This window comes from Aplysia californica, unplaced genomic scaffold, assembly GCF_000002075.1.
Source record: "Aplysia californica isolate F4 #8 unplaced genomic scaffold, AplCal3.0 scaffold00780, whole genome shotgun sequence".
Lineage (NCBI taxonomy): Eukaryota > Metazoa > Mollusca > Gastropoda > Aplysiida > Aplysiidae > Aplysia > Aplysia californica.
The window spans coordinates 145464-171639 of NW_004798050.1; the positions used below are offsets into that span (position 1 = coordinate 145464).

Sequence of the window (26176 nt, forward strand, 5' to 3'; positions counted from 1 at the left end):
AATACTCACTTACTTCACGCCGTGGTTTCCAAGGTGGAAGTGACGCTTCTTTGGCTCACTCGATCAGATTTTGAGGTTCTCGCGAGATGTTGAAAAGCCTACCAAACATGGCCGCTATCATTTGGCTAGTAAATGCGTAGCGAGCAATGATAATGTTTTCTCTCTTTTCGTTCTCACCTGCATTGTTAATGGATTGTTTGTAATTTTGACCGTTTTGTCAGTGGTCTGAAACAACCTGTATATAATTTACCTTGTACTGTCATCGTCAGCTGTGAAAACGGTGAGTGCCAGCTCAAAATCTTCTTAGTGTAGATCTACACCCACATTTCGGACCGATCAAATTTCGAACCCATTTCAAGTTGTTGCACAGTGCAACATTTCTTGTACACTAGATCTAATCGAAGAGTTTTTTGTCTACAAGTTTACATCATGTATGTCGTATACTAACCCCTGCACTGATCGTTGTTTAATGTTTGAAGGTAACGCCAACGATCGTTCTGAAAATCACATGCTCTCACTCTGAGACTAAGACTGATGAGTAACTTAAGAGTTGGTTGTCGTCCTAAAAAAAGTGTGTGTATGGTTATCATTCTAGATCTAGTATTTTCTGGAGTCCCGTAGATATCTAGATCTAGATCTATATTAGATCTAGATATCTAGATCTAGATATCTAGAACTAGAAGTCTAGCTAGATCTTGATTCCTGAACATGAATTAATCTGAAAATCCAGATTTCCACTTTTATAGAAAAAGTCTCTCTCATGATTTATAATTTAAAAATGGAAATTGCCTAGGCCTAGCCCTGTCAATATCATCCAACTGACTCAGTGACTGCCTTCTCTGACTCTTGACTTCTAAGTCTAGATCTAGACTCTGATAATCATTGTTTTTATCTCTGACTATCTAGAGAGGCCACCTCTATTCTCACCCGGGGTGAGAATAGTGCAGGCGGGTCTTGTGGCTATTCTCACCCGGTGCGCGTTCAACAAATTTTGCGTTCACCCTAAACCACAGAATTCTACACACTGTGATAAGAGAAAAATTGTAGAATTCTGTGCTGTGAACAAACGTTCCATTACAACTGTACTTGTAGCCTACTAAAAGCGTACAATTTTGTCTGTGGGTAGGGGAGAGAGAGAGTGAGAGAGAGAACAAAACGGTAAAACAAAATGGCGACCCGCGTAGTTCGGCTGGATTCGAAAAGTTAAATAGCCGTAGCATCTTTGTAGACAACCAAATTAATTTACTTTTGTGTTTTAACATCATTTTTTAACTTTGTTTTGGTCAATTTGATCGTCCACACCGATAGACAGTATTCAGAAAGAGACAGAGAGAGAGAGAAGAGGGGAGGAGTTGATCTTGCGAGAACTTCCGGGCGGGTGAGAATAGCCACTTTCCAGAAAAATATAGCTTTTGAACCGATAAAGATATTTTCATAATTTTAAAACTGTTTCTAGTTACACTTTCCTCTGTCACATCAGATGAGATACCCATCGTCTACAACAATTGAATTTAAAAAAAAATCAAATTGCCTAGTTATCATTAATAATTTCTAGGAGTGGGTTTGTGATACCACTACCACACCTGATACTGTGGGCAGGCTCTTGAAGTTATACTCAGAATGGGTTTATAAAGTTTCAGAGTGAAAAATTGTTAAATTTATTTTTAAGTTGGTATCTGTGTTTCCTTGACCAGACCATTTACAGGCGACATCAGTTATGATGAGTCATTAAACTGGTGGTGTAGATGCACCCTAAATTTTGAATATATTTTTTTTCTAACAGATGTCTCTGAAGCCTCGACGAGTGGATTTTGATGCAACATGGAAACTGCTCAGGGAGACGTTAGAAGGCGTTATTACATGTGGATCTGTCCAGAGAGTGACATGGAATGATCGTTTCTCATATCCTTGAAGCTGAGATTATTTATGTGTCTTCCTTTTATTTTTCCCTAAAGATTTTGGCAGGATTTTCTTTTGTATAGAAATATTGTCACTTTCTGATAAAGGTTCATGCTGTTTTGCAAGGGTGTGTGAAATCCTTTCTCAGTGACAAACAGTTTATTTTGTAAAAATTTCAGTTCTATATTATAATGCTTTCAAATTTTGCTATGGACTTTAGTGCTTACTTTTTAAGTATGTGAAGTCGTTGTTCGGTTGCTTTGTTGATGTTTGTTTTTTCAAGTTCAAATCTCTGCCTCTTTCACCTTGATATTGGCTGCTAGGAATGACTCTCCGCCTGTCTCTGTTCCGGGCCATCTTCTCTTCAGCCAGCTGTGACCTATTTTTGGCCTTCTTCTTTTCCACCGCCTTTGGGATTTTATCTAAGGATTTGCTTTGTCACATTGTGGGCTGGCTTCGCAATCTTGAGTGTGCCCTATACACAACCATCTTCTTTTTTGGTTTGTTGTTGTTTGTTTTTGCGTGACTGCATTTCCTATTTTTGGAAAATGGTGAATTATATTTTTGTCATTGTTTTGATTGTACTTACAAGCACTGCTTTTGGAAAGCTCATGTTTTAGATATGTAGATCAATCAAAGTTCGCTAACTCCTGAGTCAGATGTAGAACTATCACTCTTACAAACAAGTATCACCGTTGTAGTCTCACTAGTCTACAATTTATTAGATTTTTCCTCCTAGTCAGTTGAACTTTCAGGACACTCAGAAGTTATGGTGCTTACAGCTGTATTTCCCTGTTTTTTCCTTCGTATTTGACTCAAAGGAGAAACATAATCACAATGAAGAAAGGAAAGTAACTTTGCTTCTTGCAAAGTTTTATTATTTGCAGCTGTTTGGACGGGGGAAATATCTTTGTATATCATCCCACTCATCATTTTAGTAAGAAACTTTGGCGGTTAGGAGGGGACTGTGTGAGTTTAATTTAATTTGTTAATTTAAACCTATTATGTTCCATAATTTTTGCAAGCAGTGTTTTGTCAGTCTGTTCCAACTGATTGTCGGTTGATCACACCGGTGTCGCCCAAGTACATGAAATAAGAAAAAAAGTAACAGAATTGCAATCATGTATGGAGTGCAGTCTCAATTGCAGAGAAGTAATAGGAAATTAGTAATGTGTGAGTGTGGTTTGGTCTTACACACAAAAAAAGCCAGAAGCTTTTTCCATTTGACTATTACTGGGGTACTTCATGAAGGAGGGTTCATAAACACACAAGTGAAAAGCAAAAATAAAGACATTTTTCGTACACGACACAGAAAAAAAAAGAAAAAAAACAACCTAAAAAGAAAGAAAAATAAACTCTGCTTTACAAGTTGATAATGTACTTGGTTATTTTAACATGAGTATGAATTGGGTACACCAGGTAATTAAGTTGTGTGGATGAAACGTTGAAACAGAACTGTGGGAAATATTGGTCCTTAACAAGATCACTGATGTGTATAAGCTGTGTACAGCAGTGCCTGAGCCACACGGAGACAGCTTGTACACCAGCACCAAGGAGTTTTTGGAGGATCATGTTCGTAATTTGCATAAGGTATAGTGCACCTGAGGTTTTCATGAAACAGCTTACCGATTACTCAGTTATTAGAAATAATACTTCACATACTGTACCATTCATGATTTCATTTATTTATAGGGTATGGAACTTGAGCTTTCAAGAGAAGATTAAAAATATATTTGATTTTGCTTGTGGTGACCGAAAGCTGTAGTAGGCAATAACAAAACAAAAATTAAGTAAGGAAAGTTGATCCTTAAACTGAAATTGGATTTTCGTAGTCAGATTTTCATTTTTAGTGATGTTTCATTTTAAATGGTTGTAGATATATATGCACATTTATTTTCTAAATTGTTTGTCTTTCAGGGCTATGTTTATTTATGTTTTTAAGGAATATAAGGGAGTGAGTGTGAACAGGGAGTAAGAAAGCAAGTCTCGATGTTTATATTTGGTCATATTTTGTGTTTTAGGCATATCAGGTTGTGAGTGGGTGTTGGAATGAAGAGGAGGGTGGTCCGTATATATTTGTTACTCATTGCCGTTGCACGCGACTGCATTTTTCTTGTGAGACAAATAATTTGTGGGTGGTTGGCGGGTGGTCTGGTGTGGTTTGCTTCTTTTTTCCTATCAGACATATATTGTCCTAATCTCCCCCTTCTTCTTTTTTATGTGTGTTACTCTTTTGTAACACCTCTAATCTTCTGGGGCTCATATGATATTATGCAGTTGCGAGCACCTTTACTCTACTAAAAAAAGAATTGATCATGGTCTTTGTCATGAAATACCGCTCAACAAAATTAGTGTTTTTGGCAGGACATCGTGGCATCTGGAGAAGACCATATGCTGGAGATGTATCACAAGCACTGGGAGCGTTTCAATACCGGAGCTGGCTACCTCAATCAACTGTATGGGTATGTGCCTTTTTGTTTCACTCTTTTATTGGGCTTAAGGTTTAATGGAACGCCTTTTCAACACCAGTGGTGTTTTATTGGCGGTCTCATGTGACTTGCTCCCTCTGCTTCTTTTCAATGCGACTATTGTCTTTAATGCAATGTGCTCTGTTCCTAGCGGCGTAGTGTATTGTGCTCTTTATTTGTCGTATTGTACGTTCCGTTCTGTTCAGTCATTTGAAGACAACGCATACTTTTTTAAATGTCGTCTGGATCTGTATAAGAGACTGGTATCTCTTAGATAAGAAAACGCTTAGTTTGGAAAAACATTTTTTGTCAGCTTTTGTTATAAGTTTACATTTTAGAATTCTCTTCTGTTTTTCTTTTCTTTTAGTGTGATTCTTGTCTCCTTTTTTTTTCTTGCTTGTTCTAGAAGGCTGCATATAAAACGGCAGATTAACTAATGATGGAACTGTGAAATGAATTATTCAGTACGTTCATTCAAAAGAAAATTAGTTTTGACTTAAAGGGAATTTTACTAAAAGGCAAAGTGTCTGACAAAAAGAGTGATGTTTTCTACTTTTAAAAATAAATATCTTTTTCAGATACCTCAACAACACTTACATCAAGAAGCAGAAGTATTCTGAGGCTGATATGAACTATGGAGTCTTCCCTGTTGATGCAGATTGCCTTCTAGAAATTGGGGAGGTGAGTTCGTATTGTTTTTCAAAGTTGGCTTTCCTCTTTTGTCTGGCTTTAAAGGACTGAAAGAGTTGGGGAAATAAATATTTGTACTGTAAACATGTGTGGATGATGCATGTTGGAGGTAAAATGTCTGTGAACATTTTGTGGTTTGTCCCTTTTTGTTACAAAATTGTCAAGTAATTAAAAATTTTTTTTATTTTGTTTGTTCAAAAATAGAAATATGACTTCAATATTATTTTCAGTTTTTTAAATTTTGGTTGGCTCCTTTCGATGACTACTCTGGGGGGGGGGGGGGGGGGGGGGGGGGGGGGTAATTTAAAAAGGTAAAAAGGAGAGCAAAAAAAGTTACAGAAATAGTGTGTTTCAAGAGCTGAATATTTTGAGCTAGACGGGTTCCCATTGATTATTTTGAGGACTTTTTAGTATGGATCTGTCTTTGAATTATTATTTGTTGTTTTTCCAACAGCTTGCAAAAGACACATGGAAAAATCTCATGATAGATCCCATCAAAAACAAATTGGTCATTTTGATTCTGTCTGAAATTGCCAAGTGAGTATGTTAATGTTTACTTCAGTGTGAGTGTTTAACCAAATTTCTGTCATGTTTTGGTTGAATATATAATAAGAGCATTTGTATCCCGCCTTTCCCCACAGCATGGGCCCAAGGCGTACATAGGAGATTAAAAACCCATTCATACTAACACCATACAAATTCATCATGTGTGCACTTTTTGACAGCAACATTCTTTCAGACAATAAAAAATGCTCATACAAAAAAGGCAAAGGTACTGTCCATTAATTAAAATGTTTCTTAAATAGATGTGTTTTGGTTGAATATATAATGTTATAGTCTTTTCTGAATAATATCAGACCTTTTCTCTTGTATTTTTCTTTCAATTTTACTTGGCCTGGGGTTGGTTTTTTTTTGCTTGTGAGGGGGATGATGAATTTACCCAGCCAAATTTATTTTTTTAAATTGTGGTTTTCTTCTAAGCTTACAGATATATCAGTGGTGCAATGATTAATTTATATACTTTGTCTTTGCATCTTGATTTCCGTTCCCTGATAATGAAGTCAATTTTATTGTCCCCTTGGGGTGCAATGCTGCTTCCCCCAGTCAGTGATGTTGGCCCTGACAGACAGGTGCTGTTGCCTGCCTCTTAATACTTTTCCATCGCAAGGCTCATGCGTAAAAACTTTTGCCATCAAAGGCAAAGGCATTTGGGGGGGAAAATCCAAAGAAACTGGGTAGTAAACATCGCCGATCGGCGAGATGTGATGGCAAAGTGTTCAATGTAAACTGTGGCGGGCGATGGGGCTCAGTCCTCTGAGGTTCAAATTTTATGTTTTATGTAGTTCTGAAGAGCTGATTTGAATAACCTTGTTGCAGAAATGAGCTGTATGATTATGATTGAAATGGTATGCTGAACTTGTTCATCATGTAGTTATACTCTTTTCAATGTTTTGTTTTCAGAGATAGAAATGGCTATGATGTGAACCAGACTGTCATCCATAGTGTGGTAACGTCGTTTGTAGATGTTTCTGAGTACAAGAAAAAATTGCCACTGGAGGTAAATAGTGACAGGAATTTTTTAAACTAGTGTTTGTTGCTAGTTGGATGCTTTTGTGTTTAACCCTTTGAACCTGTTGTACCAGTAGAACTTTTATATTTTCGATTTTCGTAACACCAGTTTTTTTAACCAGTGTTGAGATTGGAGTTGTAGAAAGTGAGTTTGCTTCCGACATATGGGAAAGTCCATGCTAGACGTTTTTAACTTTAAAACCCTCTGTGCACAATGCCCATGTAGTCATTTAGTGCCACGGTATCCTTAAAAAAAATAGTAGTTGTTGAACCAAAGCCAGGAGATATGTCAACATTAGTTTGAAAATATATATTTTTAAATCCTGTGCTTTGTGTTGTGGTTGATGGCCCTAGTCAATGAGAGAATTTAAAAAAACAAGGACTATTGTGTGAAATGATCAGCTGCATGTAGTGATGAACAATGAAGATCAAAGGCTTGTGACACTCCCCATTTGTTTGTTTTGTTTTTGTTTGAGTCGAGCAGACAGCCAATAACAGCTTTTAAAAAAAAAGGACAATGTCAAGCTCACTGAGACTTGTTTCATCACGTTTTTGTTTCTATTACCTATGCATTTATTCTTTCGTAAGAAAAAATAAAAATGAAGGGGGACAGTTAACGGCAGATGATGTTGCATACAATTGTAGCCAATTTTATAGAATGTGGTCAGTGAACAGAAAGACAATGTTAAAGCATGAATTAGTCAACTTTGACCCATGTACATCAGAGTTTGACTGAAATGATTAATCGTCTCACCTCACCATATTTGTTGACATGGCCTACTTTTTTTGGTCTTTTTACAAAGGAGGGAAATGAATTTTTGTTTACTTCCACAGTTGTATCAAGAAGTCTTTGAGATCCAGTTCCTGAAGGAGACTGGGGATTACTACAGACATGAGGCAGCCAGATTAAAAGCGGATTGTTCCTGCTCTGAGTACTTAGAAAAGGTGTGTGACTATTTGATGGTCATTATTTGTGCTGAGAAATGATGAAAGGGGAGTTGTAGAGAAGAAAGTTAACACTTTTCTAAAGGTTGTTGAACTTTTAACATATTTGTCAGATCTTATCTATGTAAACATACAGTAGAAGTGGCAAGCCATGGAAAAGACGGGTAGAGGGGTCAAAGAAATGTTGGACAAAAACAATATAACCATGCAACAGGCAATACTACAAACAAGAGAAAGACGTTTGCTTCTTCTCTCAACACCATAAGGTAACAGAGACAGGAAAAAGTAAAAGTAAGTGTCTACATGAATGTAGACAGAGGTTTCCAAACCTTTTATGGGAGTGCTTGTTTGTGCAATGTTTGTGTATTTATTTATTTTTGAGTAGCTGAGTGAAAGACAGGTGAGAGGGTGAGAGATCTATAGAGAGATAAAGGAGATAGAGCTCGTTCTTATTTATTATTTTGACATTGATGAATGAATTATGGGTAGATAGAGCTCATTCTTATTTATTATTTTAACATTGATGAATGAATTATGGGTACTCTTATTCTTTGTTTTAAAACATATTATGAGCTCTTTCAGTTCTGGTCTACAGATGTGATCCATTTTTGTCATCTTTAAATCCTTGAAGATGAAAGTTTCACTCTCTAAATTATGTTTTCAGCAGTAGAGTATGATTTTATAATGATTGGATGAGGTATTTTGTTTACTGTAGTTTCTTAGAATTTGTGAAACAAAACGAAAATGTTCTCAGTGAAAGATTCAACAGACAGAACTTGTTTTATCACGAACATTATTATGATTGGACTCTTCATGTCGATTGAAAAAATGAAGTAAGTTATAAATAATGTTGTCAGAATTTTCACATTAATAGCATCTTCATTTGTATTTATAGAGTGGGAATCTCTTTTGCAGTTCACCCCCCCTCTTCTCTTTCGACTGACTTGATGAAGGAACCAAATGCTTCTTCAAAGTGATGTAAATCGTATCTAGTTGTTTTCATTGGATTTTACCATTGTACCTCTTTTTGTCCCAGGTTATCCAACGGCTCGACAATGAGAATTTCAGAAGTCGCAAGTTTCTCCACAGTACGTCGTACGCCAAAGTCACACACGAAGTGCAATCCAGAATGGTGGCTGACATCATTGACTTTCTCCACGGGGAGTGCAAAGACATGGTAGTACAGGAGAGACGAAAAGGTTAACATTTTTTGTTTTAAAAATTTATGTGGAGGTACTACTTTTTTTTTGTAATTGCAAAAGTCAGGAAGTCATTGTTGCTTCGAGAGTGTGATATTTAGTATACCAACATGTTTTCATGGATATGTTCTGGAAATCTGGCTAGGCGTTTGTGACATGTCTGTATTTCCGTGGCAGTGTTAACTCCGTGAGGAAGGAAAATATAGATAAGATACACAGCTGTGCCTTACTTCTCAGGAGCTGCTTGGTTGTCATAGTTCTGCACTTTTGCGTGTTAACTTGTGATGAAAGAAAACTTTATATTATCATCTTCACTATTGTTATGAGTGCTTGTTATAAATGTTATTACTTCTGTTGGTGTAAATTACTTGGAAGAGTGTTCGATGTTATAGTCAACATTTATGTGTATTTTGGGACTGATCAATTGATTTTGTCCTTTGTTTTTGTAGCTATTGATATTCTTTGTATTTCAGAATTCTAGATGTAAAATGAAGATACCCATCTCTTGATTTAATTTACTTTTTAAACTCATCTTTATTATTTCTCCCATGAATCATGTGTTTCCTGATCAACTGTGACACGGTTTGCAAGTTTTATCATCTTTTTACCCCAGGCTTGTGGTAGTACATTCTGCCCGATAATTTATTTCTTTGTAAGTGTTGCAATTACTTTTCTTTTTTTTTTATTCGTCATCCTCTTGTTTCTGATTGCAGATTTAACAAACCTGTACATATTATTAAAGCCAATCCACAAGGGACTGGAGGTCTTAGTGCGAGAAGTGGAGGGTCATATCAAACAACAGGGTATGGAGTCGGTGCTCAGCCTGAAGAATGACCCGTCGGTAAGCTATTTATTTGCTCATGATCAGTCTCTTGATGAACGGAGATTAAATAGGAAGCTATAGCAGTAAAAAAAATGTCCTGCAGGTCAGAGTTTAATGCCTCATTCTTAGAACTTATACTCTTTATTAACTTTTTTATTTTAATGGTAAGTGTTTTATGGCGCTTGCAACTGCATAAGGTCATATGAGCGCGCGGGACACACCAAGCATTTTCGGTTGGTAGGAAATTTTGAGTTTTGCCCAGGTTGCAGCTGAAGCCTACTCTTATCGATTTTAGACCACCAAGGGATCTTTAACTTGCGCAACTTGCACAGGGGACCTCCAAGATATCTCACCCTTTTCTGAGAAGGCTAGGTGTAGATCTTTTCTACCAGAAGATCAGGGGTGAGGCTGAAAGACAGCAGTAAGAAGGAGCCAAGGAGTAGCTGTAGAAAAAGGCTGCAGAAAGAGTCAGAAGCCCAGAGGAGGGGACAAAGGGGGTGGGGGCAGAAAGTTGAGACAAAAGCAGACGACAGAACATTGCTAGAGAGCAGGAAAGGAGGTGAATGGAGACAATTTTAGAGAAGAAAATTTTTCGGTTGCTACCCGGATTCGAACCCGGGACCTTTGAATGAGAGGCGAACACCTTAACCTGTAGGTCACGAGAGCCCCCACTTAAACTCTTATGGGATAAGAGCTCGATATAAATGCAGTCTATTTTTATTATTTTCTTTGTGTGGGTTTTTAAAGAGGTATGGGACTGGTAAGCTCGAGTTTCATTTTCAGATCATATTTGTCTCTGGTGTTTCTCAACATTCAAAGTTCCTAGCGTGTCGCAAATAATAATGAGAATTATGATAGCTTTCTCTTGTACTTTCTTGTACTTGAATATCAAGCTTCAGGTGTATTTTGATAAGAAATTATTAAGATTATTACTTTTGTCTCATTTAATAGTGAATAGTGCTCTCAAATTGTGAAGTGTATCAATCACTTGTTAAATTTTTGTGTAAGCGCTAGCCTAACATTTCCTGTAATCATGTTTCTCTTTATATTTCAGTTTGTGGAAGCCATGCTTAAAGTGTACTACAAATTCAAAGAGTTGATAGCAGATGTTTTCAACAATGACCAAGCTTTTACGGGTGCCTTGGACAAAGTAAGATAACTCTTTTATTACTTATTGCTAACCTTTTACTTGAGAATTATTGTGCGCCCCCCCCACCGAAAACCCCCCCCCCCCTTTTGGGAAGGGTGGCTAGAGTAGGAGGGGGAGGCACTTTTTTTTGAGAGGGCAAAGAACGTCATTTGCTGTTGCTCAAACAGTGAGGAGTCCTGGCTGCTCCGAATTTGTGTACCTACCATATGTTAAGAAAATTTACTTTCCATCTGTGGTTGTGTGTGGAGGGGGGGGGGGGGGGGGGGTGGGGGTGGGTAACAAGTTGTCCCACTGTTTTTCAGCAGGAGGTGAAGTAGTACAAATGAACATGTACACACTTAAGCCTATGTTTTATAATGTATCAACTCTACCTTCTCTAATTCTTTCTCCCCACTTCTTTAATCATTTGACAGTGCCAAGAGTTTAGCCATAGCAATTACTTATTTGGTACACATCCCCTTTTTCATGTTTTTTGTTGTTGTTTTTTTGAAGCATAACAATTTATCAAATGTTGGCACATTTTTGCGTAACTTACAAACATGGGCACCAAAATCGATCGGGACACGGGACCACAAAAAAACAATAAAAACATAAAAATTTCTTATTTGGTTGATAAAAGAGCATTTACTCATTAAAAGAACAAAAACAACTCCCGCCTCTCCTTTACCATGACTAATTTTTGCCCCTTTTCTGTCCCCCAGGCCTGCTCAGCTGTGATAAACCATAAAGCAACCAACACCAGAGCACCGAACAGATCTCCAGAACTTGTGAGTAGTGGAAGATATGTGTCGTAACTCAATAGAATCAGGCACTCGTCAATTTTTGAGCATATGGAGTTATTGGTATTGTCTTAAAGCTTGTGGATGTCTTGCTTTTGATGAAAAAAGTACCCATCTATCTTGAATAGAAGTCAGGATTGAAGGAGTTGGGTCGTGTGGTGTCAGAAATACTATTACTTAGTAAATGGCTGCAAATTTTTGACGACTTCGAAACCTCGAGTGTCCATGGTAACTGCAAACTTACCGCTTTTGTGCCTTTTATCAATGTTTTTCAGTAACATCCACATGAAATGTGTTTTTAAATGGACATAAAAGATGTTGAGTAAAAAAACAATTAGATAGAATAGGCGGAAAAATTTCTGATTCTTCAATTTCATTATTTTGACTAGCTCCTGATTTCACCAGGATGCCACACACATGATTTAGTTGGATTTGAACAGTGGCGTCGCGTGGGTTGCAGACAAGGTGGTGCATAATTAGAAAGTGAGCAAATGGGCAATAGGCTTAGTAGCTACTATAAAGATTTCTAAAGAAAGTCAATTAGAATCTGCAAGATATCCTGTAATCTACATCTATCGATATTTACCATTGTTTCTAGATGAAACCGCATTAAAGCTGCAATAAAGTGAAACTATACTAACTACTCAGTATGCTCACAATCTGAGAAGATTTAAAGATTTCTAATTACTTCGTGCAGCACCAGGACTTGCTACACAATAGAGAGAGACAACAGTTTCGATACCCGTTGTTCATTAAGTTACCGTAGACTCTACTAGTGTAGTAGATAAGCTAGTGGAAACTTGGATCAAATTTTTAGCTTGCACCAAATTGGTGCTGCGAAGAGCAGTTTCATGCACCTTTCTTCTTGTGCGGGAAGAATGATACCTAGATTTCTCTACAGTGACAAAAATAACCTTGGTGCAAAGATTTTGCTTGCTCCCAGCAGACACTACCGCAAGCAGTGCGACGAGCATAAACCATCCTCGCTGTCTGTCTCTTCACTTGCGCAGCCAGTGGGTGACGGATCGCAAGGATGTAGTAATGTAGAATGTAGATCAAGAGCACTGACTGGTTTAGAAAATGGGGGGGGGGGGGGGTGAAGGCCAGGGTTAGGTGGAGCGCTTGCACCAATGGCGCCCCCGCCACTGGACTTGAATTATAGTAAGTAAACTGAATGAATGGTCAAAAGGATTTCTCTTTGTAAGATTGAACTTCTTTCCGTTACAGTGGAAAGAAAAGCATAGACATATCGTATAGAGCGGTCAGTTTTGGTCTAAAATGAGTCTTAAGCTCTCTAAAACAATAGATTGCATGCAGCACTGCTGATATCTTTTCTTGCAAGACATGTTCTTGAGCCCCCATACAAGAACGTTGTTTTTCTGGTTTCATGATAATCCTGCCAATGTTTGAGTGAAATGGAAATGGTTGTGTTTTGAAAATAGAGATATACTATGTTGTTCTCGTTGTATCTTTTAGAGAACATAATTTACTGTCTTGATGGTTGACATATTAAGTGTAATGTCAAGGATTGTTCCTCGCTTTAAAAATTTAGGTGATCACATGCAAGTGTTACAACTTAAGGATAGAATATTACAGACATTTATTTTATTGATAAAACTGAATGTCATATTTTTAGGAAACAGTTATTATAAGCCTGTTTGTTTGTTTTTAAAAAATCCTTACAGCTAGCCAAATACTGTGACAGTTTGCTCAAGAAAAGTACAAAAGGTATTGGTGATGCTGAGCTTGACGAGAAGTTGAACGGCAGTATCATCATCTTCAAGTACCTAGATGACAAGGATGTCTTTCAGAGGGTGAGGAATGAGTGTTGTTGATTTTTTTAATGCGGCAGTGCTGGTTTGATTAAATTTCTCGCCATTTTAACTTGTCCAAGGGATGCAAAATTGTGTTGTAAGTTGTTGGTATTGGGGATGGGAGGTATGTCTTCCCCCCTCAGCCAGGGCAGTGCTACTGACTGAAGTGTCTTTATGCCATTCCGAGAAGGGGGATATTAACATGTTCTTATGCACAGTAGAATTGTAAATGGGCTGATTTATCAATGTCATGCTCATACTGTGCCGGAACAACATAGAGGTATCGTCATTTTTCCTCTACTTCTTTTGTATGTCACTTTCTTGTGAACTGCTACTTCCGGGGTGCCTTAATAGTCGAAGCAGACTTTGTGCTGTTGAGGCAAGAGAGGTGAGCAGAGTAAGCTTGATCCCCCGTTTGGATTTCTCTGTTGGCATCCACCCCTTGGGGTTCATATGACCTTATGCATTTGCGAGTGCCGTAAAACCTTACTAAAACAAACAAAAGAAGGTTTGATTTGTGGCACGTGGCTCGCAGCTTTCAAAGAAAATTTTGATGCATTGTTTCATATTCATGAGGGCACAGAATTGAGTTTTATGTTTCAGCTCTCCCTGAAATGATTATTCTCCGTACAAGTTATGGTCATAAGATAAGTCCATTTTCAGATGAAAAAAAAAAATCAAACTTACAGCAGTACCTTCTGGTATCTGTTGTGTAGCCGTTACGCACTTTTCCGTCGCATGCAGAGGACCTGAGTAGCATATCCCTATGAAACCAATCAAGTGAAAAACCAAATTGTTCCCAAACTGTATTTTCATCACAGAGAATCAAGTTAAGAGCAAGCCAAGTCCATCATAATGTGACTTACCTTATTTTACACTTGACTCCTTCAACTGCTACCCACTGTGACTTTCACATATGCCCCGAATGTTACCCTCTCTGTCAAGCACTTTTCAGGAGAGGGTCCGGAGTTACTTCAACGCTTGTAGTGGGTGTGTTGGCAAGTGCTCTGATGTGGTTTGTTCCTTTTTTCCTTTCAAACTTCTATCGGATCTCGCCTCTCTTTATTTGTATGTTATTTTCTAGTAACGCCTCTAACCTTCGACACTTATATCATGACCTAATTTTGTTCCGAGTGCGGAGAACCTCTTATTAAAACAAAGCAACCCTTGTGTGTCCTCAGTTTTATTCTCGCATGCTGGCGAAGCGTCTCATCTACAGCCAGTCGGCCAGCATGGATGCTGAGGAGAGCATGATCACCAGGTTGAAGGTTAGTGATGGCTGGAAAATTTCTTTTAAAATATTGCTGATAAGAGCTCATTGTTGAGTTTAAGATTTTTAAAAAAACTGTTTCAAGTTAAGGGGTTAATTTGAGAAAGAGAAAGGCAATGCTGAAGGACTTGGAAAAAAGTGGGGGGGGGGGATGTTTCCATCATTATTTTAATTTATTCTGTTAAATGTGTTTATATTACTCTATTTTAGATTTCAGCCTTTTCAGAAGTTTTTGTGATTTTAGGAATGTTAACTGCTGTCACAGTAATTTTTAAAGTTTGCCCTCTCTAAGTAGCTCAACTTCACAGGCAGGTTTCAATGAAATGTATGTTGTTTATCATGTTTACAGCAAGCTTGTGGCTATGAGTTCACCAACAAGCTTCATCGGATGTTCACGGATGTCAGCGTCAGTGCAGATCACGTGAACAACTTCACCACCTACTTGCGTTCAAAGAATGAAAGTCTTGGCATTAACTTCAATATCTTAGTCTTTCAGGTGAGAAAGTTATGGCTTGCTGACTGAATGCTAATTTTAAAAAAACAAGCACTAATGCAGAAGATTTTGAGTAGGTTTTTTTTTTTTTTGGGGGGGGGGGTTTGAATACTTTTCATTTGGTTTGTATGTGAAGGCTTTATCGATCTTATAGGGTTGGTGTTATTTTTTTAACCAGCAGTTGTGAAATTTCCAAAGTCTTGAAAGTCTCATTCCTAGCTTGCTTTTTGACAGTTAATTTGATACTTTTATCTGTGTCCTTTTCAATGTGGTCCAGTAAATTCCAGAAGTCTTGCTGGATCTAGATGGGACCAATGTTGTTGAAAAGTGTCCCATTTCAGCAGTGACCCGAAGATCTCACTAAATAATTGGTTGTTCATTTCCTTATGGGTTTTTTTTTATGTTTTGGTGAACTATGTTCTGATGGGGAGGCCTGATGAGCTGTTTCTAGTTTGGGAGGGTTATGGATAATACATCTTTCGATCAAGGGCAGATTAGCTAGGTCATGACAACATTTGAACATTGTAGACAAAAGACTTTTGAGGGTACAGTTTTTCTGACTGTTTGTGGTAAAAATATGTAGTTGCCCTTTTACCAGAAGACATTATTTTCTGTTTATAAATACACTCTTCAGGCTGGTGCATGGCCGATCAATCAGCCTAACAACATTACATTTAACATCCCTATGGAACTGGAGAAAAGTGTGCAGTTGGTGAGTGAAGTGCTTTTTTTTATGCATTTATAATTTTGACTCGATTGTTTTCTTCCAGTTAATATTTCATTGATGTCTGTAATTGTGTAACTATTAATAATAGTTAAAAACCACTTGTTTAGATTTCTCTTGCTTTTTTCTTACAGACTTTTCTAGTTTGTTTGTTTCGTATTCAGCTCGCTCAGAATTGGTCTCAGATTCTTGAATAGAAATCTCGTACCACATCTGCCCCCTTGACAAATTTTTTGAAAATTTTGAATGTTCGTGTTAAAAGATCATGTAAAAACAAGAGATGAACATGCTGTCCAGAATAGAATGTGTTCCTTTGCACTGTCATGTTCATTCTGATGTAGTCTGTGAGTGGTTAGCGGGTGCTCTGGTTAAGTTTGTTCCTGCTGCCTGCTTTCCTATCAAACATTCTGATCATTCTGATCTCTCCTCGTCTTCTTTTATATGTTTGTTACTCTTGTACTTGTAACACTTCTAATCTTTGGCACTTATATGACCTTATTGTGTTGCAAGTGCTGTACTTCACACTGGTTTGATCTTCTCCTTCCTCGTTTTGATGTTGCTGTTCTTTTTGCTTTGTACAGGCCGTATGTGGATTTAAAAAAATTCTACAGACATTTAACTGCTCCTCGGCCCAAATTGTCATTTAATTTTCTAGTTGGTGGGTGCTCGGGTGGGATTTGCTCCTTCAAGCATCTGTCTTCCTCAGCTCTCCTTCTTTTTGGTGTTTGCTACTCTCTTGTAACACCTCTTATCTTATGCACTTTTATGACCGAAGTGTGTTGCAAATATTTTTTACTAAAACTGACAATTTTTAGTTGCCACTATTTGAATGTCAAACAAAGCTCAAGTCTTAATTCATGGCTGTTATGTTTTAGTTTATTAACCATTCTTATAAATATATTCGTCTTGTTTTTCTTTCTCAAGTTTGAGGAATTCTACAGCAAGAAGTTTAGTGGCAGAAAATTGACATGGATGCAGTCTTTAAGTAATGGTAAGTATTTAGATTGGATATACAGTTGAACCTGCTCTAACGGCCACCTGTTTAAGACTATTACCTGTGCAAACAGCCACTTCTCATTTTCCTCTTTGTGTGTTATTTACATTGTAATGATACTTAAAGCCATCAAGCACAACGAGAAATCCAACATCGTGTTCATAGATCAGGAGAAGGCTTTCGACAGAGTAAGCCATGTTAAACTGTGGAAAATTCTTGAAATGTGTGGTGTCAGAGGACAGTTGTTAGACACTGTTAGAGCTCCAAATACCAACAGCACAAATTCAGTAAGAACCAAGGAGGGCAGCGCAAACAAGCTGGAGTACGACAGGGATGCATTTTATTACCCCTCCTTTTTATAATAAATATGGACATTATAACGCTAGACGCAAATAAAAGCTCAGAAAGCCTAATTGAATTTCTGTTTGGAGAGGACCGATCTCTTGTTCATCCAAACCAACGAAACCTCTAAAATCACACCACCGACCTGAACAAGAGCTGCTAGAAATTTGGCATGAGAATAAACACATTAGAAACAAGTTATGAAAGCTAGCCGAAACCATAGTCCCCCTGAACATTCATGTCAATAATAAACAACTAAAACAGGTCAAGGATTTTAAATATCTTGGGAGCCTTTTTTCTGCAGACACAAAACAAAAACCAGTCACTCACAGTAGAAATTTTTATTTCTTTTCGTGTGCCCTGCCAGTGGAGCTGAAGCTGTGTTACCTGAAGAAATCCTACATCGTCACCATGAGCACATTCCAGATGGCCACTCTGTTGCCGTTTGAGAGCTCCGACTCACTGCAATTCTCTGACATTCGCACCAGCACGGGACTGCCCGACCGGGAGCTGTGCAAGCAGCTGCAGACTCTGGTGGACACCAAGATGTTGACCACTGAGGATGAGGTGTGTGTTTGTTTGTGTGTTTGTTGTTTTGAGGATGAGGTGTGTGTTTGTTTGTCTGTTTGTTGTTTTGTTGTGTTTGTTTTGGTTTGGTGTTTTTTTTTGGGGGGGTGGGGAGAGAACAAGTGTCCTTAAAGACATACTGCATACCAGCTGGAGGTGCAACCCCTCTAATGACAATGGTGTGACTAAAAATTTTAAAAACTTGTAAGATGTTTAAAGTAGTGACTCCTTTTTTTTTTTTTTTTACTTCAAATTACTTTGTGGGTGGTTGGCGGATGCTCTGGTGTAGTTTACTCCTTCTTTCCTATCAAACATCTATTGTCCTGATCTCTCCTCCTGTTTTATGTTTGTTGCTCTCTTGTAACACTTCTAATCTTCGGCATTTATATGACCTTATTGTGTTGCAAGTGCCGTAAAACTCTTACTAAAACTAAAAGACTCAAATCACTTTGTGTGTTCAGTGGAGTATTTTGGGAGGGAGGGCACGGATGGGGGATACGGATAAACCCAACAGATGAGCAGCAGCACACCTCTGGGGGTGATACCCCACTAATGATGATGCATCGGCTTTATGACTCAGAAAAACTAGTGATGTATTTATTTTAATGAACCGTCCATCTTCTTTCCTTCTTTCTTCCTTCCCTTTTTGCTCTAAATGACCTTTTGTGTTGACCTTTTGTGTCTAGTGAAAAGTTGTAAAAGAAACAAAAGTCGGATGACGTGAGATGTTCTCAGTATGGCAGTCACTCGAGGTTCAAAACCGGGAAGGTACTGGTACCAAGGGGTACTGATTCTGGGAAGGTGCCAACACCAATTGCTTAACACAGGGAGGTGATGTGCATTTGGAACAAAAGCCTTGATGATGCAACGATAAATCCTATCTGATTTGTTTTACATACACTAGAACTGTCGGGTTTAAAGAACCTTAGTGTCTTTTTGACCAAGTCACCGTACTGTACAGTTACTGTGCAGTGTGTAGAAGCTTTGACATCGGATGTCGGTTGCACAAAACATTGGGGGACTTTGATATATGACATGAAGTTCAAAATTAACAATCAACTAAAGAATAAAACCATGCATGCTTATAATATCTCTTCAGATCAGGTTCCTAGCAAGCCGCTTTGCGTGTTTTGATACTCTGATTGTGAAAATGAAATTAGTGTATAGCTGTGATAAATTACTGCCGAAGTTTAGTCTTGTGCTGCTGCAAATTGTAAAAAGATTTTGGATCCTAGCTCACTTCTCCCAAGTCCGACAAAGATATTTGCAACCCCCCCCCCCCCCCATTTTGATCTCATGTCTTGTAGCCTGACTACAGATGTCGTGATGCTTCTCTTTAATTAAAAATTTCATTTAGTTTTATTCCGCATGCATATACTCATGAATTGTATGTTATTGATTTTTTCAGAAACCAGTTAATGAGACGTCGGTGATAACGCTGAATCTCGCATACAACAATAAAAGAACGAAGTTTAAAATCATGGCAGCAATACAAAAGGAAACTCCCCAGGTGCGTTAACTTGAGAAGTGATACTGCTTTATGAGTTTATGTGACGTATGTGGATTATTACAGGGTGCTAGTGGTAGATCCTACTTGATGTTTTCTAATTGTTTCAAAGTTTTTCAATGTCTCACTTTTTTCACATCCTTTATTACAGTTGGTAGTCATAATCTATAATGTAGTTGTATGGATGTATTTGTAGATAAAAGTGGGATAAGAGAGTAAAGCTACCTTCAGGGGGTGAAATGATGAAATAAGAATGTGCCAGAAAAATTTCATGCTGACCTAATATGTATATATTTGTAACTAAGAAAAATCTTATTTTTTACAAGTAGTTAATGTAAAACCAGACTTAAATTCAGAATCTACCTTCTGAATATAAGTCTTCTTTAATTTTAAGCGTTTGTAAATATAAAAGGTTTTTTAAAGATCTTCAGTTACTTAAAAAGGTTGGGCGAAACCATTCTATCAGAAGAAAGTTGTTATCTCATGTTGGTCCTGTGGCAGCAGCCAGTTCTTTTGTTGACTCCCTAACATTTTGGTCTGCAGTCCTCTTTAGTATTTAGCAAGCATTAAAAAATATTTGAGACGTTTGGCCGAGCTGTATTCTGAGAACTTGTTCCATTCTCATAATGTAAACTTGTGACATTGCTTTTTTTTTTTTTAAACTTCCTTCCTCACAGGAAGTAGAGAGCACACATGCAGCAGTGGATGAAGATCGAAAGTTGTACCTGCAGGCGGCCATTGTGAGGATCATGAAAGCCCGGAAAACCGTGAAACATAATAACTTGATACAAGAGGTATGGATGGATGGTTCTATCTCATGGAAAATTTTGATGCAACAGCTTTCGTTCAGGGGCTGTCATGGTCAAGAGGTTATAGTGTTCGCCTCTCATTCAATAGGTCCCGGGTTCGAAACCTGAGAGCGACGGAAAATTTTCTTGTGTAAAATTTTCTCCTTTCACCCACCTCCTTTTCTGCTCTCTAACCGTGATTTGTCATCTGCTTTCCTCTCCGCTTTCTGGCCACCCCCAGCTTCTGACTCTTTCTGCTGCTACTCCTTGGCTTCTTGCTGCTGTCTTTCAGCCATACCCCTGATCGTAGCGTAGGTAAGGTCTAACACCTAGCCTTCTTGGATAAGGGTGAAACATCATGGAGGTCCAGTGTGCATGTTGCGCTCGTAAAGATCCCTTGGTGGTCCTGAAACCGATAAGAGTAGGCTTTGGCTGCCAGCCTGGCAAAATTCAAAATTCCTACTAAACTGAAAATATATAATGTGTCCCACGTGCTTATATGACCTTATGCAGTTGTGAGTGCCATAAAACACTTGCCAAAACAATAACTGTTATTTGCAGACTTGCTGTTGTAATTTGATGAAAACTCAACTAGTGTATTGTTTAGATTCCAATTTAAGTTATATGTATTTTTCTAACAATTATTGGAGAAAAAAAAACATGGCTCCTTAAAACCTAACAATTTGGTGCAGTATCATTTTTCTTATCGGAGGTGCTTTCATTTTTAAGGGGGTACAGAGTATACCCAGTGTCTACTGACATTGCTTGTGTCCAAGTCGTGAAAAGCCAGTAGCAGTGGTGGTGCTAACTCTTGAAAGTTTTAGGTTCAAGACCTATATTTTGTAGTCAAAATTGTATTTTGTTCTTCCTGGAATTGTTTTTTTTTTCTTTTTCCTGGCTTTTGACAAAATGCACTGATTTCGTAATGATCTAAATTAATAATGGGATGTTTGAATTTCATCATTGGGGGATAAAAAACGTCTGTGCCCCATGTTTATCAGGTTGGTTTGCTGATAGTCCTTCAAATAATATTAATGTCATTGCGTTGATCTGCATTTCCTTTTTCAACGGAACATTTTGTCTCCTCCCTCTCCAGGTGATCAGCCAGTCCCGCAGTAGGTTCACCCCCAGCATCAGTATGATAAAGAAGAGTATTGAGACTCTAATAGAGAAGGCTTATCTAGAGCGCGTGTTTGGCACCACGGATGAGTACAGTTATATAGCATAACCAGCCTGCACACCGAATGATGCTGCAACGGCAGACCTGCAGATCTCCCACGTTCCGACCCAATGAGCAGTAGATCCGGGTGGATGGAGCGTGCAGACCAGACCAGCACCAGGCGCCGGACATCACAGTTCTGGCAGGATAGTAGGTCTCTCTGATAGTAGGGGTGCCACTTTCACAGATATTTCTCCGGAAACTTTGGATGTTCCAAGCTTTTGTTTCAGTCCTGTTTTAAAGGGCGTATTGTCAGAACATATGTTTTTGGTACGCTCCTTTTAGTTCCGAAGGTCTTCTGATAGTTCTTGTGGGCACCCCTATGTTGTAATGCTGCGCAGTGGGTGAGAGAATATGTCTAAATGGTGAACCTGTGACCTCTAATGGGCACTACTTGCAGAGCACAGTGCACCAAGCATTTATCTTTTGCCCCATTACACCGGTCAGTATTCAAGCAGCGTCCCTCACAACCATTCACGTCGCATGAGGTCAGCAGTACTAGTGTGGTGTTGATTACACCCTTTGGTATCTCTATTGGAAATGTTGCTTTTGGACTGGACTGTCAGTAATATTTAGGAATTAGATATATGAAGTTGAAGCCAAGCTATGAATGAATTCAAAGTACATGAATGGCTTTTTGTCCTCATGTACTTTCAAATACTTTGGGAGTTTTTTTAAAACCCTTTTTTATTGTTTATTCTGAGGTCGCAGCATTTTTACATGTGAAAGATTTCCTCTATGTGATTTGAATTCTGGGAGTCTTTTCTTTTCTTATCAATCTGTTTGAACAGAGAAAATGAGCCATTCTCAAAAGGTGAGCGCAGCTCCACCTGTGACAATCGGGGGGGGGGGGGGGGGAGGAGATTTGTATGAAATCAGTCTTCTTTCAATTAAGAACAGACCAAATAGATACTATTGAACAGAAAATCAGCAGGAGTCCACAACTTTATGAAAATTTTGTAGTGATTTGTTTATTTTTGCTGTGTCTTAAAGTGAGTGTCTTGTACAATTCAAAGGCTACTTAAATGAAGTGGAGAAAAAAAAGTTTCAGAACGTAGTTGAAAACATTCCACTGTTGTAATTTCTCTTTAAGTAAAGGGTTTGAAAATGTGTGGACTTGTCATCATGATCATGTATGACATTGGGCACCGCCATTTTGATTGAGCTCTTGGAACCTTTCCACGCGCAGTAATAAAACCTTACTGTTCTTCAAAGTAACTAGATGTTGGTATTTCAGCACGAACGAAGCTCATTTGACTTGTTTTTGCTGAAAAACATCATCCATGTCGGCTATGTGTCAACTGTTACAAATGCAGTGCCCCCAGTACATAGATTTAAGAGGACCTAAAGAAAATGTTCATACTTCCTGTGCGAGCGTGTGAAAATTCGCAAAGATGCCTACAGTACCTTTGAATTGTTTTACAGATAGAAAAGTTCTTTCGGGAAATTCAAATCAAGGGAACATTGTTCAAGTTTACCTTTTGAGAATGGCATAAATCTAAGTTAGTGAAAGGCTGATTTTTGTAAAGGTTATGTTTACCCACCCCACCTGTGTGTCCTGTAAATCCTCATACTGACTGAAGTTGACCGATTGCCAACAATGTAGTTAAAGAAAGTGGTGTGGATTTCTTTCTAGTCTTGTGGATTTTTTGGGTAAGAATCTAAACTCTCTTCACCATGAATCTTTTATTTTTAGGAAGATTGGAGAATTTAGTAATGGTGCAGTCCAGGTTGCTGATGACTTTTAACGTTATTTTCATGATGAATTTGGCTGGGGTACTGGTTCTGGAGGAAGCTGATGAGTAATTTGAAGTTAAAAAATAAAAAGAAAAGAAAAGGGAATTAATAGCAACAACAAAGTTGATCTTAGCCTTTTATTTTAAAGAAAACTTTTTAACACTAGTATTGATTACAAATATTAATTATTCGAATATTTAAGATGTCTTTTTGTAATGTACTGTTAAAGATGGAAGTGATTTATCTGCTTTGAAAAGGTCGCATACCTTGAGGATTTATTTAGGTCAGGGAAAATGAATCTATTTAACAAATTGTTACTACTCTCGTAACAGTTTTTGAGGGACTGCTGGGAGACTGGGGAATGATCTTTAAAAGGACTCGTGGTAGCAGTTAGTCCAGAGATTTTTTTTCTAATGATGAATTTTTGCATATGAAGATAATAATGTTCTTTGGGTCTCTCCTCCCCCCCCCCCCCCAAACAAAAAAATGCTCTTATCTTTCTGGCTGTGGAGAAGACTTGATAGTTTTCTCATTTCGGGGAAGCAGTTGCTGAACTGAGTATGAATTACAAGTCAGGTGCATGGATTAAGACATTTGCAGTAAGGACAGAATGCAGGGTGGGTGGCTTTGTTTACCGATCAGGTTTGAGGTGGTGTGGTTTAAGTCAGACATTTTGATCACTGTCTTTTTTTTTCGGTTTGTTCATACTGCTCCACTTGTTTTTGGAACCATCACTGTCCTGAAGTGTGGTATTAGTTTGTTTGGCCAGCTACGTGCTTTTCTGAGGACGTGAATTTTGTATGATGACGTTTGGTTTTGACAAACTTTGTCACGGAATTTTGTACCATGGCACCTTTGTGAATGTCTGTAGATGTGGTCCTTGGGGGCATGGAATTGTGTGTCAGTCTGATGGCCAATAATAGGGAGACATATTTGTCTGGTTTTCTCAAATTTTCCCGACAGACTCCATGTGTCGTCTGTGAGAGTTCATGTCCAGTTGTATGCTAGTGATGTCAGCAGATCTTTTTATTTTTAAAAATTAGTCCAATTTTTCCTGGGACTTCTACCACTGTCTGCCCTGTCTATATGAGATTGATTAGCTGCGGATGCACTTAGAGTGTATTCGTCTTGTAAAATTTTGTTTTTGGCCATGTTGTTGTAAACCCAAGCTGTTTCATACTCTGAGCATAAATGCTGCACTCAGCTGCACAAGACCATGCCGTAGGCCCTGAGTTTGAGACGAACTTGATGTGAAAATAACGCCTGCTTTGCAGGCATGTTTTTGGGTCAGAGGAGAGAATGCTGGACTAAAGTTTTACTCTATATTATTAGATGTGGGTGGTGGTGATGGGTGGGCTGAAGAGTAGACATATTGTTTGTTTGCCACTGAACAGAGCTTCTGGTTCTTACAGCCGTGTTAAATGATGCTAATAAACTGCTCGCTTTAAACTGCAACTTGTAAGTTTCTTCAAAAGTGAAAAGTACAGTGACAAGGAGAAAATATTTGTGCTTTTTTTTCCCCCCTGTTTTTTTAGGGTTGTTTTTGTTCTTTCTTGTCAACCCACTGCTGCTTTCATAATTCCTTCCCTTTCATTTGTTTTTGTTGTATTTGCTCACAAGACTTTGAGGTCTGTCTCTTTGTTTTATTTATTTTTCTTTTTTTCCCCCCCTTTCTTTCACTAGCAAGGTCCTCTATCTCTTTGTTTGGTTTAGTTCATCTGAGACCTTGTGGAGAGTTTCATTCGTAAAACTGCCATATTTTGAGAGTGTGGAAGATTGTGTATTTATGGTTGAGTATGTCACCTGCACGTGGTTAGTGTGTATATGAGCTATGCTATGAATTGTTTTTGGATGTTTGTATGACGTATGGCAGTGCCAGGGGCCAGTGTGGGCAGCTGGGCAGGGGTTGGTTGTAACATAAAATGTTTTGTGAAGGTTTTGGTAGAGTGTACCCATAGTATGTGGTTTGGCTGGATTTTGGAAAATATTGTATGCGAGAGTGAGGTTACTGTTCTTTTGTTTCTAATAGTAAGAACATTATGATACACTATATATAATATATATATAAATCTATTACTTTAATTAGTTGTGCTTGTAAAAAGAAAGCTCCTTGTCTTGTATAAAATAACCCCTTCTTTTGAAACATGAGAATACATTGCTTTGAAATGGAGAGTTGAGTCTTTGTTTTTCTTTTAGTCTTGCACAGATTATTATGTGACAATTTTTACCACGAATTCCCTCTTTGGGAATGGCCTAAAGACTTTTGGCTATTCCCAAAGGGGGGATATTAACATGCTCTTATGCACAGTAGAATTTTCAATGGGCTGATTTATCAATGTCATGTTCATACTGTGCCGGAACAACAAAGGGGAAATGCTGATTTTTCTTTCCTCATCCTTACTATTGTCATTTTTCCTCTACTTCTTTTGTATGTTTGTCACTCTCCTGTGAACTGCTTTTTCCGGGGTGCCTTGATAGTCGAAGCAGGCTTTGTGAACGGGTGGTTGTGGTTGGCGGGTGGTCTGGTGTGGTTTTCTTCATCTTTCCTATCAAACATCTATCATCTTTATCTCCCCTCTTTCTTTTTTGTGTTTGTTACCCTCTTGTAACACGTGTAATCTTTGGCACTTATATGACCTGATTGTGTTGCAAGTGCCATAAAACACTTACTAAAACTAAAGACTTTGTGCTGTTGAGGCCAGAGAGGTGAGCAGAGTAAGCCCGATTCCCCGTTTGGACTTCTATGTTGACATTTTCCCCTTGGCGCTCATATGACCTTATGCAGTTGAGAGCGCTGTAAAAACCTCACTAAAATAAAAACAACACATATCCACTTTGTCAAATTTAGGTAAATAGATTTAGCACTGATGGCCTGGCATTTATGATGTGACTTCCATGAAATTACCTTATGATTTTTAAAATCGGCATTAGGGGCGTTGTGATTGTATTTTTGGCCAGCCTTCCATAGGACAGCAGGCAGCACACAATGCATCTCACGGGTGAAAATAAAGGTGAGCACAAAGGTTTAGAGCATCGTCTTACATAGGACGTCACAGCACAGCGGTAAGAAAAACCGCCTGAGTTGAAAACTCAACTTGTTCACTTTTTGTGAGTTGTGTGACACTACAGGTGAACTCGAGATGGATGACTACAAGTACAAACTTACTGAGCTTGCGAGAGCCTAACCACTTATTTTGGA

The 26176-nt window shown here is 38.3% G+C and overlaps 2 protein-coding genes across 3 annotated transcripts in view; one reads left to right on the forward strand and one right to left on the reverse strand.

The window, feature by feature from the left end:
- Window positions 1–96, reverse strand: part of LOC101856056 (sperm-associated antigen 1) — a 30449-nt gene extending 30353 nt beyond the window's left edge. Inside the window, exon 1 of one of the 2 annotated variants that reach the window (XM_005109455.3) lies at window positions 10–96. The gene's annotated coding sequence lies outside the window, so the exon portion shown is untranslated. The remainder of the gene's footprint in view (window positions 1–9) is intronic. The other variant, XM_005109456.3, reaches the window with a different exon arrangement.
- LOC101855828 (cullin-2) lies at window positions 63–25147 on the forward strand. The gene is made up of 21 exons (XM_005109451.3): window positions 63–280; window positions 1784–1902; window positions 3387–3489; window positions 4264–4361; window positions 4946–5048; window positions 5512–5594; window positions 6519–6615; window positions 7461–7571; window positions 8608–8770; window positions 9484–9611; window positions 10648–10743; window positions 11445–11510; window positions 13208–13336; window positions 14518–14604; window positions 14956–15102; window positions 15734–15811; window positions 16748–16814; window positions 17527–17726; window positions 19135–19236; window positions 19911–20027; window positions 21118–25147. Exons 2-21 carry the CDS (start codon window positions 1784–1786, stop codon window positions 21247–21249), a joined length of 2226 nt encoding a protein of 741 aa, XP_005109508.1. The 5' UTR covers window positions 63–280; the 3' UTR covers window positions 21250–25147.
- The last annotated feature ends 1029 nt before the right edge of the window (window positions 25148–26176 follow it).